Source organism: Leuciscus leuciscus (genome assembly GCF_965113295.1).
Source record: "Leuciscus leuciscus genome assembly, chromosome: 10".
Taxonomy (NCBI): Eukaryota; Metazoa; Chordata; class Actinopteri; order Cypriniformes; family Leuciscidae; genus Leuciscus; species Leuciscus leuciscus.
Genome location: NC_138734.1, coordinates 28,927,173 through 28,943,296, shown reverse-complemented (window position 1 = coordinate 28,943,296; position 16,124 = coordinate 28,927,173). Strand labels below are relative to the sequence as shown.

The window sequence follows — 16,124 nt, the reverse complement described above, 5'->3', positions numbered from 1 at the left end:
CTTGTGTAATCTCTCACCATTCAAGCCATCGCAATTGTTGTTGGCCACGTTGAAGCAGGATGACTTCATGTTGGCAGGCAGCACGTTCCACCACTTGTACTCAAACCCGAGGACAGGCTCCGTGCCAGCTGGACAAGACTGGCATGCTACAGATGCCACACAATCCATGTTTAATATCTTTGGCTATGTAATTAAAATGATGTGCATGCTTCTGAAATGATCATGTTTCATATGCCCTTCTTAAGATGTTTGGACGATTTATCACCTTTGACTCCATCAGAGTAAGTCCCGGGTGGGCAGGGAGAACAGGTGGCAGTGTGGTTGTTATAGAAACCGGGATTACAGGGTGGACACGGCTTAAGCTGACCAGAAGGTGGCAGTTTTACTGCACCTGCAGCATCCTCCAAACAAATCCGAGGCTCTAGCCACTTATACACGACCCGAGTCTATGAGAGAGACAGCAGCATTTATCTATTCAATTAGTTACTTAAAATATTAATAAAAGAATCATTTCAATTTATTACACTGATAGTTGTTTTGTGCGTGTATATATATATATGGTACAACGAGGCTAAAGGCACACCTTAAGGAAAATAATAGTGTAAGATTGCAGGAAAAAAAAAAAAAGGAAGAAAAAAATTGAAATAACATCAAATGTGTGAGGTGGCGAGGTGGGCCTTTTACCCCACACACGGGGTAAAAGACACACCTGCATGGGGCAAAAGGCAAAGTATATTTACACATATGCTTTAGCTAAAATAATGTGTTTTTAATAATGTCTTAGTTAACACTTGTTCAAAAACAATCACTTTAGCAAAGTTTGTACTATTTTCGGTTTATTTAGATAAATAAATGAATTCATTTAATAGTGGTGCAACGGATCATCATTGATCCGTGATCCGTTCGGATCAATATCTTCGGTTCGGCACACACGTGATCCGCGGATTGATTTATGAAAAAAAAAAGTTGTGCGCATGTTCAGTCCACACACAGCGTGGTCATAGCGAGCGGAGGAACGCCCCACTTCATTTAAATCCCCTGTATGGGAGCATTTTGGCTTCCCTGTCAAATATAATGATGAAGGAAAAGAGGTTAGTGGATAAAACCGTGACGGTGTGTAGGCACTGTGGAAACTAGGAATCTGTAGCCCCGCCTTAGCTCTGAACACGCGTCTATTTCGCTTCAAATGCTCGCTTTATTATTATACGCGCGCGGCGCGTCTTTATTCGCTTTGGACGCGCGAATGGATTCAAACTGTTCAAGCATAGAACTAGACGCAAATTTGACGCTCTATTCGCGTTTGGTGTGAACGCAGCAAAATGAACAGGCTGCGTTGTCAAGATTGCAATGCTGGATTGTGTATGTGTGTGTGTCAGAGAGAGAGAGAGAGAGAGAGAGAGAGGCACAGGCGCGATCGAACAGTGGAAACATAAAAACATACTCCATCATTTTGTACAGGACATCATTAAAACTGCAAAAAGTGTTTAGCCTAATTATATTTGTGTAAAACACAAAATCGTGCTTTTGTCAAACTTTAAACTCTTGTCAAACTGTAACCTACAACTGACACCCAACCAAAATCACACACACACTGTTTAAAAGCAAAAATTATCTCATCTTTTGGACATTCATCATATTGCATTGGTTTTCATTTCTTCTCCTAAAACAGAGCACTAATCGAACACTAATACTAATAGAAAATCAAATGTGTTTTTAATGGTAGTATTATTTTATACAGAAATAAATTATTTATAATTCAGATGAGAATAAAGTTAATTAAAATTTTAAGGAAACAAATATATTGATCTGAAATATAGCAAATTAATTTTAAATTCATTCAGGTACAATTACCAAACATATCTCAAGGCCTTTTGAATAAAGGGTGGCAGTCTTTCATTATCAACTGTTGTTGTGGACTATATTCAAGAATAAAATGAAAAAATATCGGATTGATATCGGTATCGGCAACTAGCCAAAGCTGCGGCATCGGTATCATATCGGAAGTGAAAAAGTGGTATCGGGACATCCCTATGGCCACGCATTTGAAGCGACATCACCCCGGTGTTTCACTGACATGAGTGAAAACGAAGGCTGCTCAACGTTTCACAATCAGACCGGGCTAAAGCCATCACAAACGCTATCAGTGTGTTTATAGGTGCAGACATGAGGCCATATTCGGTTGTGCAAAACGAGGGCTTTAAACACATGCTGAAAGTGCTTGAGCCACGTTACGACATCCCGTTGCTGTTGATTTTATATATTTTAATTTAATAATTTAAAAGTGTTAATAAACAAAAAGACAAAACTTATAAGTATAAATAACTTATAACATAAAAGGCTTATGTTTATTTGTATTGTCTTTTTTTTTTTTTTGCTGATCCGAAAAATTATCCGATCCGTGACTCTGATCCGAGAAACGATCCGAACCGTGAGTTTTTTGATCCGTTGCACCCCTATCATTTAATAAAGCTTTACAGTAGTAACAATAAATATTATATTTTATTATATGATATGATTAATATCATATTTTTAATGATGGCTTCATCATAAATGGTGATTATCTCTAAGGTGGACACCCAACTTGATATGATATTTTCCATTTGCCGACATGAGTTAGACGGTTAGATTCAGATGATAAAGAGCTATTTATTATCATGTTAATTATTGTGCCTTTCACCCCAACAGCAGGGGTGCCTTTTACCCCAAAAACCATACTTTTACATATTCTTCTGTTATTGAAAAACTGTTGCTTTAAAGGGATAGTTCACTTTGAAATTAAATTTTGGTATGTTTTAGCTTACCTCAAGGGCATCCAAGATGTAGGTGTCTTTTTTTCCGCAGTAGTTTCAATTTTGATATTTTTAGGTCAAACCGTTCTTGTCTGTCAGTCATATAATGCGACATCTAGTGTATATATCTATACCCGCCCGCGCTCTCAGATCATTTGGACGCAGCTGTGTTCAAGAGGTAAAAACGATATAAATACTGTTCGTTTTCTCACACAAACCGCTCGTTTCGGGTGTTTGGTGTTTTATGCCCCCAATGGTGCCTTCCAGGCAGCGAGGGGATGGGAAGGTTTAAGGTTGAGGGTAGGGTTAGCTGCCTCTAAGGAGCCATTGGGGGCTTAAAACACCATCGAGCCTCGTTTCGTGTCTTGGGCCATCAATGTGTACTTACGATGGGGAATTGTTTAATTTGGACGATGGGGAATTGTTTTAATTTGGACTCTGTGCATGCTCTTTGAGACAGTGACCATCGACCTGCATTATATGACTGACAGACAGGAACGGTTTTACCTAAAAATATCAAAATTGAAACTACTGCGGAAAAAAAGACACCTACATCTTGGATGCCCTTGAGGTAAGCTAAAACATACCAAAATTTTATTTCAAAGTGAACTATCCCTTTAATCACCTTGAACAAAACTGAAAATCATTAACAAGACCTTAGTCTCAAAATAGTCAATTTTATCGATTCTCATTTGCTACATAAAAAAACCCCATTAAATATTAGATCAAATTAGCGCACAATCAACTTTGCATTGCTATCCGCGATCAAGGCAAGGATCAGCCAAATTCCCAAAAGCATCATCAAAAACGGTTGAGAGTCAAATGCGCCTTTTACCCCAGTACGCCTGTGTGTGTGTGTGTACGTGTACCTTTCCATCCTTATCACAGGTACTGTAGGTCTGGATGTAGTCTTTCTTTGAGCATGGAGGTTTACTTTTGCACATGGCAGAACCTTCTACTGTTAAAATTACAGAAGAATCATATCTCACATTACACCAAGGACAATAACTATAAAGATAATAAATATATAGTTCTAGACATAAAAGAATAGTCCAAACCACAACTATAATGATAACGGCACAGAGAAACAATATCGTTGGCACAACTTTCAGAAGGTTTTTTTTTATTTTTTTTTAGCTCGAGCATTTAAAGCGGCAGACAACAAAGCTGCAATGCACGCTTAGAATAAACATAATATTGCCCGCTGGTGTGGATACTAGTTATCCTTATTAGTGTGAATGGGCAAAACCATTAAAAGTTAATATGATGTGTGAGAGAGAGCATGTTTGAGGATGCCATAAGTGTGGAGGAAGATGTTATACTGGACTGATTATGTTTAAGAGTTTTTCCTAATTGCGGGGTTATTATTACTCAGTCCACATTAGCTATGTGAATCTTTGGGTTGATAGCTAACATATTCGATTTACAATTCATTTAGGTTCAATTCAAAAGTGATTTTTGGAAATTCAGAATTTAAATTAAAAAAAGAATTTAAAAAACAAATTAAAATAAATAATAATTATTTGAATATACAGTGTATAACACACACACTCATATATATACACGTGTTTTTTTTAAAGTCCTACTACAACCACATCTGCATTTTTTAGAAAACAGCCTATATGGTATTTAAATGCCTGTATGAACTTACAGGCGTAGTGCGTTTTTGTGTTGCAAGTTGTGCAGGAGCTGGCCCCTCGGCCAGAGTATGTGTCCCGTGGACAGGGTGCACAGGAGGAGGAGCCTGGGGTGCGACTGAAAGTCCCAGGCTTACATGGAAAACACTCTGAGGTGTACGCCACACCTGAGAAAGAAAAATTACGTCATAATCTTTCAATGAGGAGCATTTTTTTTATTAAAATGGAAAAACATGCACTCCTAGGAAGCGCACCCTCACCTTCTATCTGTATGTTCTTCAGGAGAATTGGTTTGACTGCTTTAGAGCCGAGAGTGACTCCAGTAGTTCTCCAGTACAGGATATTAGTGCCAGAATTCAGGTTAACCTGATCATATGAGAAAGATTTCATATAGATATTACTTGAATACAGTAAAGATGACTTATTTGGGCACTGAGTGTTTTTGAGCAATGATAAACAATTGCAAACTGAAAATTACTACTGTATGTACAATAACAAACTTTTTATTTAGAAATTCACACTTATTCAGCAAGGATACATTAAATTGATTCCATTTCAAATACATTCAGTTCTTTTAAACTTTCTATTCATCCAAAAATTATTAAACAATTCAATACAGTTTTAACAAAATATGTATATTGATAATATTAATAATAAATATGTCTTGAGCAACAAATCAGGATTTTAGAATGCTTTCTGAAAGATCATGTGACACTGAAGACTGGAGTAATGATGCTGAAAATTCTGCTTTGTGTATATTGCATATACACTCACCTAAAGGATTATTAGGAACACCTGTTCAATTTCTCATTAATGCAATTATCTAATCAACCAATCACATGGCAGTTGCTTCAATGCATTTAGGGGTGTGGTCCTGGTCAAGACAATCTCCTGAACTCCAAACTGAATGTCAGAATGGGAAAGAAAGGTGATTTAAGCAATTTTGAGCGTGGCATGGTTGTTGGTGCCAGACGGGCCGGTCTGAGTATTTCACAATCTGCTCAGTTACTGGGATTTTCACATCAGAGACACAGTACACTCATCCCTGTTGGACTCCAGATACGAGCCCTGAGCAACCCACTTTGCACTAAAAGCATACAAATACACAAGGCACACACACTATGGTGACTATAGTCTTGATATGCATAACAGGATACATTTAAAAAAAAAAGATTGTTTAATACTTGAATTGTTTCATCTCTCTGGAAGTGTGTGCATGCCTGCACGAATAGGTCTTAGTGCATGCTTTAATCTGAACGTGTTCTGATTTAATATCAAATAAATAAAATAAAGGGATACAAATAAAGGGGCAAAAATCAAGTGCTTTGATGAGAACCAAAAAATGAGAACTTTGATTGGGAACAGTCATTTTGGATACATCTGACTAGCTATGAGTACAACTGAAAATGATATGCACATTCTACATTATGTATGTGCATTAGGATTTTAGTATTACTCTATTTAGTGTTCCACCAATTTTAGTGTTCCACCAATGAAGATAATGAATTCTTCTCAATACCTTTTAAACACCAAATATAGAAAGCAAAAATGGTATACAGTGGGAAGAACAAGTATTTGACACACTGCCGATTTTGCAGGTTTTCCCACTTACACAGCATGTAGAGGTCTGTAATTTTTATCATAGGTACTTTTCAACTGTGAGAGACGGAATCTAAAACAAAAATCCAGAAAATCACATTGTATGATTTAAATAATTAATTTGCATTTTATTGCATGACATAACCAGTAAGAATTCCGGCTCTCACAGACCTGTTAGTTTTTCTTTAAGAAAAGAGAAAAAGAGAGCCTCCTGCTCTCCACTCATTACCTGTATTAACTGCACCTGTTTGAACTCGTTACCTGTATAAAAGACACCTGTCCACACACTCAATCATACAGACTCCAACCTCTCAACAATGGCCAAGACCAGAGAGCTGTGCAAGGACATCAGGGATAAAATTGTAGACCTGCACAAGGCTGGGATGGGCTACAGGACAATAGGCAAGCAGCTTGGTGAGAAGGCAACAACTGTTGGCGCATTTATTAGAAAATGGAAGAAGTTCAAGATGACGGTCAATCTCCCTCGGTCTGGGGCACCATGCAAGATCTCACCTCGTGGGGCATCAGTGATCATGAGGAAGGTGAGGGATCAGCCCAGGGGCTCGTTCTTCGTACGTTGCTTATTACATCCGAGATCAAATGACACATCCAAGATGATATCATCGTGCTAATCATGATCTGGCTAACTCGGTTCTTCGAACACACTTGCCGGATATGATTAGTATCGCTGGATTGAGTTATCTGAGATAATTGCGCGTTCATGCGCTGGTTGAAAAGGGGATATGTATCGATAGTAGAAACATTGATCAGCAACGCTGCTATTGGCTGCTCAGCGTGGCCAAAGAGCGCGCTCAGTTTTTCTCCTCAGCAGAGCAAGAACTAATAGTCGAAGTTTATTCGGAATTTTAATGTTTAATCAAAACGCCAGGGAACACCTCAAAGTCTGCAAAAGCCAGGAGAGAGGGCTGGCAAAAAGTAGCAGACAATTTAAATCCGTTAAAAGTGTTTTTATCACTTATTAGCCTATATTTTTGTATTTTAATAATTGCATAATTACTTTGTTCATTGTAATGTCAGTCACCACAATAGAACATGGGAACAAACAAAAGTGAAGTACAAAAATATTCTACATAATGGTAATTATTAATTATATTATAGTCTCTTTTATAAAAGACACTGTTAAATAAATGGTTGTCTGTTTATAAACGCAACCAAGAAAAAGGCTGAGAAAAAAGAAAGAAAAGATCTTAGTAGCCTACACTGTAAAATAATTTTTGCTGCATTAAATTAAGGCTGTATAGTCATTTCAACTGTTAAGTCTTGAGTAATGATGAATTGCTTTGACTTGTGAAAGTGAAAACTGATAAACTTATGTTAATGTAAAAATATTTTTCCCGAGTGTAGTTCATTGTAATGACATTGTGTTTTCCTCTTTTGTGCACTTTTACATAATACACCAACACTTGTATCTGTTCCCAAGAAAGTGGTGGCTGAAATATGTGCAGTAAGTGGACATTTTCTAACTTTCCAAAGGAAAGAAAGTATAAGACTTAGTAATGTCCATTTGTTTCCATTGTATTGGACAGTGAATAAACCCTCTCAGATAACTGTCATGGAGGAACTAGCCTACCTGCAAGTGCATAAAGAACTTTACTTAATTTATACTTGTATGCTTTATGGCTGCAATATAAGTTGCAGGATTCCACATCTACAGAAAGGCCTACAGAAGAGTCTGCACAGACAGAGGAGACATAGGCCTACAGGTGGGCAGTGTATAGCCAACTTTTCCTTTTTATTTGTTGCATGAGGCATGTGTCTAATATCTCTTGTTGCAGGCACTTGACCACTGGCTTTTCTTTACAAAGAACAATTGAAATAAAACTCAAGGAACTAAGCATATTTGTCTTTTATTAAACATTTAATGAAAAGATTTTTTTTTTTTTTGCAATGTTGTGTAATATGGCACATGCAACAATGTCACAGGCCCTGTCAGGTGTGCAACCCTCAGACTTATCAGACACTGAAATCTTCCCTTTAGTTAGCCAAAGTTCATTTCATTGTGTGCCCTTGTCCTGGCTAGAGCTGCATTGTAACTGGTTTGGGTCAGGGAATGGGGTCATAAAACACCTGTCTGCAGGCAGGAACATGTCATAATCACCTATGAAGAAATGCAGTTCTGTTAGGATCAGCATAAGTGTATGTAATACAGTGAGCTTGATATTTAATTGTGGAACTTTCCTTACCACTTTCAAATAATGTGCATAAATGTGAATTTCTGAAAATTCTTAAGTCATGCATAGTTCCTGGCCATTTTGCTTTCACATTTGTGATATGGAAGATTTTAGTCAACTGCCTTTTTTAAATTTGATATAATATTATTAATCTGGAATATTAAGAATCCCAATAGTAACTGGGCTGCACATTTACATTGTGAACCCCCTTTCTGTTCACATAATCCCCTTCATTGAGGCCTTGATGGCAGTCTATGGTAGCCTATAGTCTATGGTACCAATCACGTTAGTGAAGCCTGAGTGACATATACTGTAATCGGCATGGTCATGATGGCATGATCTTCATAAAAAATTATGATAGCCAAAAAAAAAAAAAAAAAAACTGCTTTAAAAAAAACTGCTTTACAACATTGGGTCTTAAGTGGCTTGGAAATGCCACAAAAAAACCTAAAACTGTTTTTTAAACCTAAAAGCGCCAGGTAAACTCCGAATGACACGACAGACAGCACTTAACATCAAGTTCTCCGCATCTCCAATAGTGTAAAGGAAAGAGCCACTCGCAAATAATCTTAGGCCAATGCTAACAGTTTGTGCTGTAGTTAAAGCCAGACTCCGACAAGTCGAAAATAAATGTGCGTTTCCAACAATTTTATCATGTAAACGACAATCTCACGAGTCACGAAAAAAAATATACATCTCAGAAAGTGCGCTATCGTGCTGCGCTGGACTTCCCCATGGACTTCCCATATCAGCTCCGCTTATGAAGCCGCAGTCTAATCCTGTTTACATGAAATAAGCCTGCTCCCGAGCAGGTTCAAGTTTGCGCACCTGTTGCTATAACAGCAAGTCCAGGATGAGCGTCGAAGAACCAAACAATCCAAGATCATGCCAAATCGTCAACAATCAAATCCAGCTAACTGAGTTAGCGACGTACGAAGAACGAGCCCCAGAACTACACGGCAGCACCTGGTCAATGACCTGAAGAGAGCTGGGACCACAGTCTCAAAGAAAACCATTAGTAACACACTACGCCGTCATGGATTAAAATCCTGCAGCGCACACAAGGTCCCCCTGCTCAAGCCAGAGCATGTCCAGGCCCGTCTGAAGTTTGCCAATGACCACCTGGATGATCCAGAGGAGGAATGGGAGAAGGTCATGTGGTCTGATGAGACAAAAATAGAGCTTTTTGGTACGAACTCCACTCGCCGTGTTTGGAGGAAGAAGAAGGATGAGTACAACCCCAAGAACACCATCCCAACCGTGAAGCATGGAGGTGGAAACATCATTCTTTGGGGATGCTTTTCTGCAAAGGGGAAGGGACGACTGCACCGTATTGAGGGGAGGATGGATGGGGCCATGTATCGCGAGATCTTGGCCAACAACCTCCTTCCCTCAGTAAGAGCATTGAAGATGGGTCGTGGCTGGGTCTTCCAGCATGACAACGACCCGAAAACACACAGCCAGGGCAACTAAGGAGTGGCTCCGTAAGAAGCATCTCAAGGTCCTGGAGTGGCCTAGCCAGTCTCCAGACCTGAACCCAATAGAAAATCTTTGGAGGAAGCTGAAAGTCCGTATTGCCCAGCGACAGCCCCGAAACCTGAAGGATCTGGAGAAGGTCTGTATGAAGGAGTGGGCTAAAATCCCTGCTGCAGTGTGTGCAAACCTGGTCAAGAACGACAGGAAACGTATGATCTCTGTAATTGCAAACAAAGGTTTCTGTACCAAATATTAAGTTCTGCTTTTCTGATGGATCAAATACTTATGTCATGCAATAAAATGCAAATTAATTACTTAAATCAAACAATGTGATTTTCAGGATTTTTGTTCAAAATTGAAGAGTACCTATGATAAAAATTTGACTTCTACATGCTTTGTAAGTGGGAAAACCTGCAAAATAGGCAGTGTATCAAATACTTGTTCTCCCCACTGTATCTCCTTTTTATTATTTCTTTAACTTAGAATTAACCTTGTTCTGTGTCTGTTTGCTCCATGGTCCTTTTTATTTACAAGAGAGATGGAATTCTTATACTTAAGGACTATACATAAATGTGATATTTCAAAGGTATCTGAAATTGTGTGATGTATTTTGTTGAAAGAAAGAAAGAAAGAAAGAAAGAAAGAAAGAAAGAGAAAGAAAGAAAGAAAGAAAGAAAGAAAGAAAGAGAAAGAAAGAAAGAGAAAGAGAAAGAAAGAAAGAAAGAAAGAAAGAAAGAAAGAAAGAAAGAAAGAAAGAAAGAAAGAAAGAAAAAGCATTTCAATATGTTCCACTCCGAATTTCCGCTTCAATAAGAAATATACTACAACGAAAAGAAAAACAAATTGGAGAAGTCATTCATTTATAAAAGATTGTTTTGAAGACCCCAAAGTAACTCACCTCTTGCAGGTGGATGCATGCTGTCGGTTGGGTGAGTCATTAGGGGAGGTTGCTAGGCTGCTGAATCCAAGAGGGATTTTGTCCCACTCATCGAAACGTAGGCCGCTGCCCAGGGAGTAAGTGCCAGCCGCACACTTTATGCACTCCTGAGCAGACATCTCTAGAAACTCCCCCGCCTTGCAGGAGAATGCTGACAGACAAGGATGTAAACAAATGTACAATACAGTTTAATGAGATGTCATTGGAAAAATAAATTGACCAGAGCGATCACCAAATCCAAGTACTGGGTAGGGCAAGTGTACCATGGCAATTAATTTAGATCTAAAATCCAATAAAAATATCCAGACATTTGATAAAAACAATAAAATATAAAACAAAACAAATAAGTAAATAAAATCAGCTTGGTTTTTTTACATCCGTGGGAGATTCTTTGGCTATTGAAACAAAGTTTGCTTCTTTTTTTTTTTACGATGCCAGCATCTTTGGCTATGTTAAACAAACAAACAAAAATAAAGAAAAAATAAGAAAAGAAATTAACAAAAATAAATAAATTTACCACCATGCCACCTTCTTTGGCTATTTTAAACAAACAAATTTTACTCTGGAAAATTAACTAATATCATGTAGATGCATATCAACAGCAGAGCAATTATCAATTTACAATAAATTACCTTTCATTTAATACAAAATCTGTTACAGACAACATTAAACCCAAGCTTTTAATTTCCATAATCCGATGCATTTCCAATTGAGAAAGAATATTCAGCAAGAAATAAAGTAGTGGGCGAGATGCATTTTTTTAATTGTTTGTGTCATTGAAAATTGTGACAGTTTTTATTGATTATATTTATTAATAAAGTAAAAGGGGTCCATTTTGATTTCAGAATGCCTTTTGCTGCGTTCTTCCAAACTACACGACTAAAACTGAATACATTGGCCTAGGACTTTGTAAAGTTTGGGGAATCATTATTCCGGGCCAATGGACATTCTATCTAAGAGGAAATTCCTCTGGGCTGATAAGGGGTGACAAAAACGGTTTAAACGCACACACTCATGCCATTCAAAATGCATTGAATCACATTAGTGTTTACACATTCAAGTATGAACATCCAAATAAACACAAAATGTCCATTTCCCAAAGACCCATCTCAGTCAAAACCCTCCCATAAATTAAACTTCCTCTCTGACTAACAGACTATGTGAACTTACTGCAGTCGGTGCCCTTCACAGGGTCTGGCAGTCCTGTACACTCTCCTGGATTCAGAGGGATGGCCACCCTCCATCTAGACCCGGTGCTGTTACACTCCGTGTACTGAAAGTAGTAGTCCGTCTGTGAAAAACAACACGTCTAAATTTAACAAGGATCTTGACAATGCTTGTGTTTGTGGATGTGTGAAGTTAGACTGTAAAAGAGTAAAGCACATGGACGCTTGAGTATTGTGTGGACTCAATGCAGAGGATATTAAAACAGGTCGTAACATGAGTCCTCTGTCCTGAGTCTAATGTGGCTGCACCCTTTCCTTTCCACAAATCAGCATCACTGGCGTTTAATTCGTGAATTAATATTTTAAGAAAAGAAATTGAAAGGGTTTGAACAAATTCTCATCACATCTACAATATCCAATGACTTCCAGAACAAGTATTTGATCACACAGACTGAATTAAACTCAAACAACATAAGAGAAAAATATTTTTCATGACAAAACTGCAACATATCACTTTCATGAACAAACTGGGACAATATCTTGTTGCTGAATGAACTGGACAAGCTGCGACTTCTCGTTTCTGAACAAACCGGGACGTTTGTGAACGAACTGACATATATCATTGGTGAAAGAACTGGGACAATATGTTTGTTAAAGGGACACTTCACCCGTGGGAACATTGATCTTCATTGAAAGTGGGTCATATATGTAGTTGAAATGTTTTGAAATTTTCTAAATTGGTGCCTTTTTGACCGAGTTATTACAGAAAGTAACTTTAAGGCTCATTTGTATGGTAAACCACAACTCCCACAATGCAACACATTTGCACAGCTCCACAAGCCACTCCCACTAATCCAGAACACCGCCTATGCGAAACCCGCCTATCAGAGAAAGCACTAGGCTAGCTAACGTTACCGCTTGAGTTTGAAATTCATTGGCGATCTCATTTTTGAAATATATATATCTTCGGAATTCTGAAATATGTCTCCAGGACGCCTCTGTCCATATGCGGGGCGAAACTAGGATGGTTCACAACGCAAACATCCGTGTCCTTGTCTGCCTCAGACATTTCTTCGAGGAGAAATTGGCATCTTTGAAATTCTTGGCAGCAGACGGACTCTAGCTCTGTGTCCGTAGGCGCACAACGAGAGCACAGGCACCACCAGTCCGCAGCAGCTCGAGCACGCCCGGGCTCCTCGGACGCGACAGGCAGGTCTCCGGCCTCGGCTGCAGCCGCCGCCTCCTGTTCCTCCATCAGCCTCAGCTGCTCTGCGCTATATTGCGGCTCGTATAGATAGCCACGAACATCTGTTTCGAGCAACAGACTTTGAAAATCCTCTTCTTCCATATCATGAGTTGTTCCTCCAGCCATTCTCGTAAATCTGACTCCATAAGCGCTTGTTAGCTTAGCTACATAGCTTCCAAAAAAGATGGCGGATTTTCATTTTCGTTTCTGTAAGTTTAGTCCCACCCACTGATCTATAATAGGCCTGTAGGGTGAGTGGGTCCCAACCCCTGGAATAATAATAAGCTAGTGTTTGTAGTCTATACACTTTTCAATGAATTTTGACTTCCTGCTTATTGTGACGCAAAATGACGATTTTTACGTCATAATAAGCAGGAAGTAAAACACTAAAATCCTTATTTCTCCCATCTCAGGCAAAAATAAAGGAAAAATCCATGATCATTATAATATATGACTGGGTTTCTAACAATACAAAGCTAAATGCTAATGGGTGAAGTGTCCCTTTAACAGATTTGGACATCGTGTTTTGTGAAGAAATTTGCGCAGATATAGGCTAATTCCAATAATTCCAAGCCGGTTAGTACTAGTAGTAGTAGTACAAGCCGGTTTAGTACTAGTAGCACAAGCCGGTTAGTACAAGCCGGTTAGTACTAGTAGTACTACTACAAGCCGGTTAGTACTAGTAGTAGTAGTAGTACAAGCCGGTTAGTACAAGCCGGTTAGTACTAGTAGTAGTAGTACAAGCCGGTTAGTACTAGTAGTAGTAGTACAAGCCGGTTAGTACTACTAGTAGTAGTAGTAGTAGTAGTAGTAGTACAAGCCGGTTAGTACTAGTAGTAGTAGTAGTAGTAGTAGTAGTAGTAGTAGTAGTAGTAGTAGTACAAGCCGGTTAGTACTAGTAGTAGTAGTACAAGCCGGTTTAGTACTAGTAGTACAAGCCGGTTAGTACTAGTAGTAGTAGTAGTAGTAGTAGTAGTAGTACAAGCCGGTTAGTACTAGTAGTAGTAGTACAAGCCGGTTAGTACTAGTAGTAGTAGTAGTACAAGCCGGTTTAGTACTAGTAGTACAAGCCGGTTAGTACTAGTAGTACAAGCCGGTTAGTACTAGTAGTACTACTACAAGCCGGTTAGTACTAGTAGTAGTACTACTACAAGCCGGTTAGTACTAGTAGTACTACTAGATGGATAGATGGATAGATGGATAGATGGATAGATGGATGGATAGATAGATAGATAGATAGATAGATGGATAGATAGATTTTTTTTTCGTATTCATAGACAAGAACTGCAGTCAATCTTTTGGTTTATGGGACACAATGATCTAACAGTCATTTTTCCATGCACAAAGGCCAGAGGAGTTGCTGAGCTCTCGGTGAAAGCGGTTTGAGTGAAGCTATTCTTAGCATCATATCACCAGGCTCTTGAGATGGGCACGCAGGGCTAATCATCTTAGCACTCCACTGGAACATTGTTCATCCATCAGCATAACGCTTTATCATAAGAAATAAAACACATACTCTGGCTAGATTCTTCTAACACATTATTTCAAAGATGAGATGCATTTAAAATGGGATGCCCATCCCAAAATAAGCAATCTGACACCAATCAATATACCTAGACAAAAAGCATATCAGCTTCTAAATCAATATTTAAGCTGAAAAGTTCACGTAAACATACATTAGTAGGCTATCAAACATACAAAAGACATAAGAATAAACAGATTGAGAGCTTAAATTACTCTAATCTGACTGTAAACATTTATGGCAATGCAGTTTGTTCACCACTGCAAAAACAAACAACATTAAAACCCAACAATTAGGCATAGGCCTAACAGGAAACAGTGAAAAATCACCATAGCTACATTATGAGGTACCAAAGAGCCAATAATTACAAATAAACCAATATTAAGCATGCACATTTTGTATTTTTAAAAGATATGCAGCAAAACCAAATTAAGAAATTCTGCTTCAAATAAAACCAAGTATTATAAAAAAATTAAATAAACCAAACATTGACTACAAAACAGTCCTCATTTGGGTTATATATCCTCTGCAGAAAATGACCAGAATACACCAAAAGAGTCACACAAATAAGTTGTTGATTTGTAACACCAACATACACATGGATATAGATTTGGATATGGCTATGGGTTAATGAGAAACCAACAGTGAAGATTCAACTTAAAGCTCCAATATATCAAAAAAGCTTCGCTGAGAGATCTAAAAATGCCTCAAATATCTAATATGAAGGAAGGAACTTCAAAAGCCCTTTCTCTCGGGTTATGAGAGGAACCATTCCAAGAACTTCTAAAGACATTATTTAAGGCTCTGCCTGTCAGTGTGACTTTTCCATGATAAAGATGAAATTGAATTAAACTACTACCAGTGAACATTTAAATGTTTCTTAACCTATTTTTTCCTTTTTCATACATATGTAAACAAAACAGCCTAATTCTCATTGACTACGGCCATTCAATCTGTGTGTATCTGATGCACCTGTTACTTTGGTTATAACAAGGTGTGATAATACAACATCTTGCTGCACATAGGCTATCAGTAAAGAGACTGATCCCAAAAGTACAAATAAATGTATGCCAAACAACCACGAATGCTTTAAAAAACCCACAGACGTGCAAAAACAGATACATGAACTGGACAAATGGATAAAACGCAATGTACGCCGGTAAGTATCGCAAAAACATGAGTAGAATGGTCTCTCACCTCTATACACTGACGCTGTTGAGCGGAAGACCCCGTGCACGCGCTCAGGATGAAAACACAACATATCCATGCTGTACAACTCAGTTTAAAACGCCTTCGGTGGTGAACGCTGTTTTTCCTCGTGCACTCCATCGTTTGCTGAACGGAATGATGGGACCGTCCCATCAAATCAAATAATTTCCTATTAGAAAACCCTCCCAGTCGATGATATGTGTTCAACAGTCATATTAATGTATAAAAGTAGACTAATTCAAAATGTTTAGGGTAGACTGGGTACAGTTGAGACATAGGTACAGTTGAGACACCTTTAATAACTTGCGTTCGCAGCAAGCACAAGTTGTGATTTTTGCTGTGCACATGCGT

General features: G+C 38.4%; 1 protein-coding gene across 1 annotated transcript; it reads right to left on the bottom strand.

Moving 5' to 3' along the window:
• Positions 1-5,352: 5,352 nt before the first annotated feature.
• Positions 5,353-15,948, bottom strand: LOC309507450 (endosome/lysosome-associated apoptosis and autophagy regulator family member 2-like). The gene is made up of 4 exons (XM_082181635.1): positions 15,762-15,948; positions 11,801-11,921; positions 10,592-10,781; positions 5,353-5,513 (listed from the first exon to the last, which is right to left on the bottom strand). The coding sequence occupies exons 1-4, from the start codon at positions 15,924-15,926 to the stop codon at positions 5,444-5,446; spliced, it is 546 nt and encodes a 181-aa protein (XP_082037761.1). The 5' UTR covers positions 15,927-15,948; the 3' UTR covers positions 5,353-5,443.
• Positions 15,949-16,124: the final 176 nt, after the last annotated feature.

Excerpts from the sequence above, each read along its gene's own strand:
- LOC309507450 (XM_082181635.1), bottom strand. The coding sequence starts at position 15,926 with ATGGGACGGTCCCATCATTCCGTTCAGCAAACGATGGAGTGCACGAGG. Across the intron at positions 11,922-15,761 it reads AACAGCGTCAGTGTATAGAG|ACGGACTACTACTTTCAGTA; the intron begins GTGAGAGACCAT and ends TGTTTTTCACAG. Across the intron at positions 10,782-11,800 it reads TGTGAAGGGCACCGACTGCA|CATTCTCCTGCAAGGCGGGG; the intron begins GTAAGTTCACAT and ends CTTGTCTGTCAG.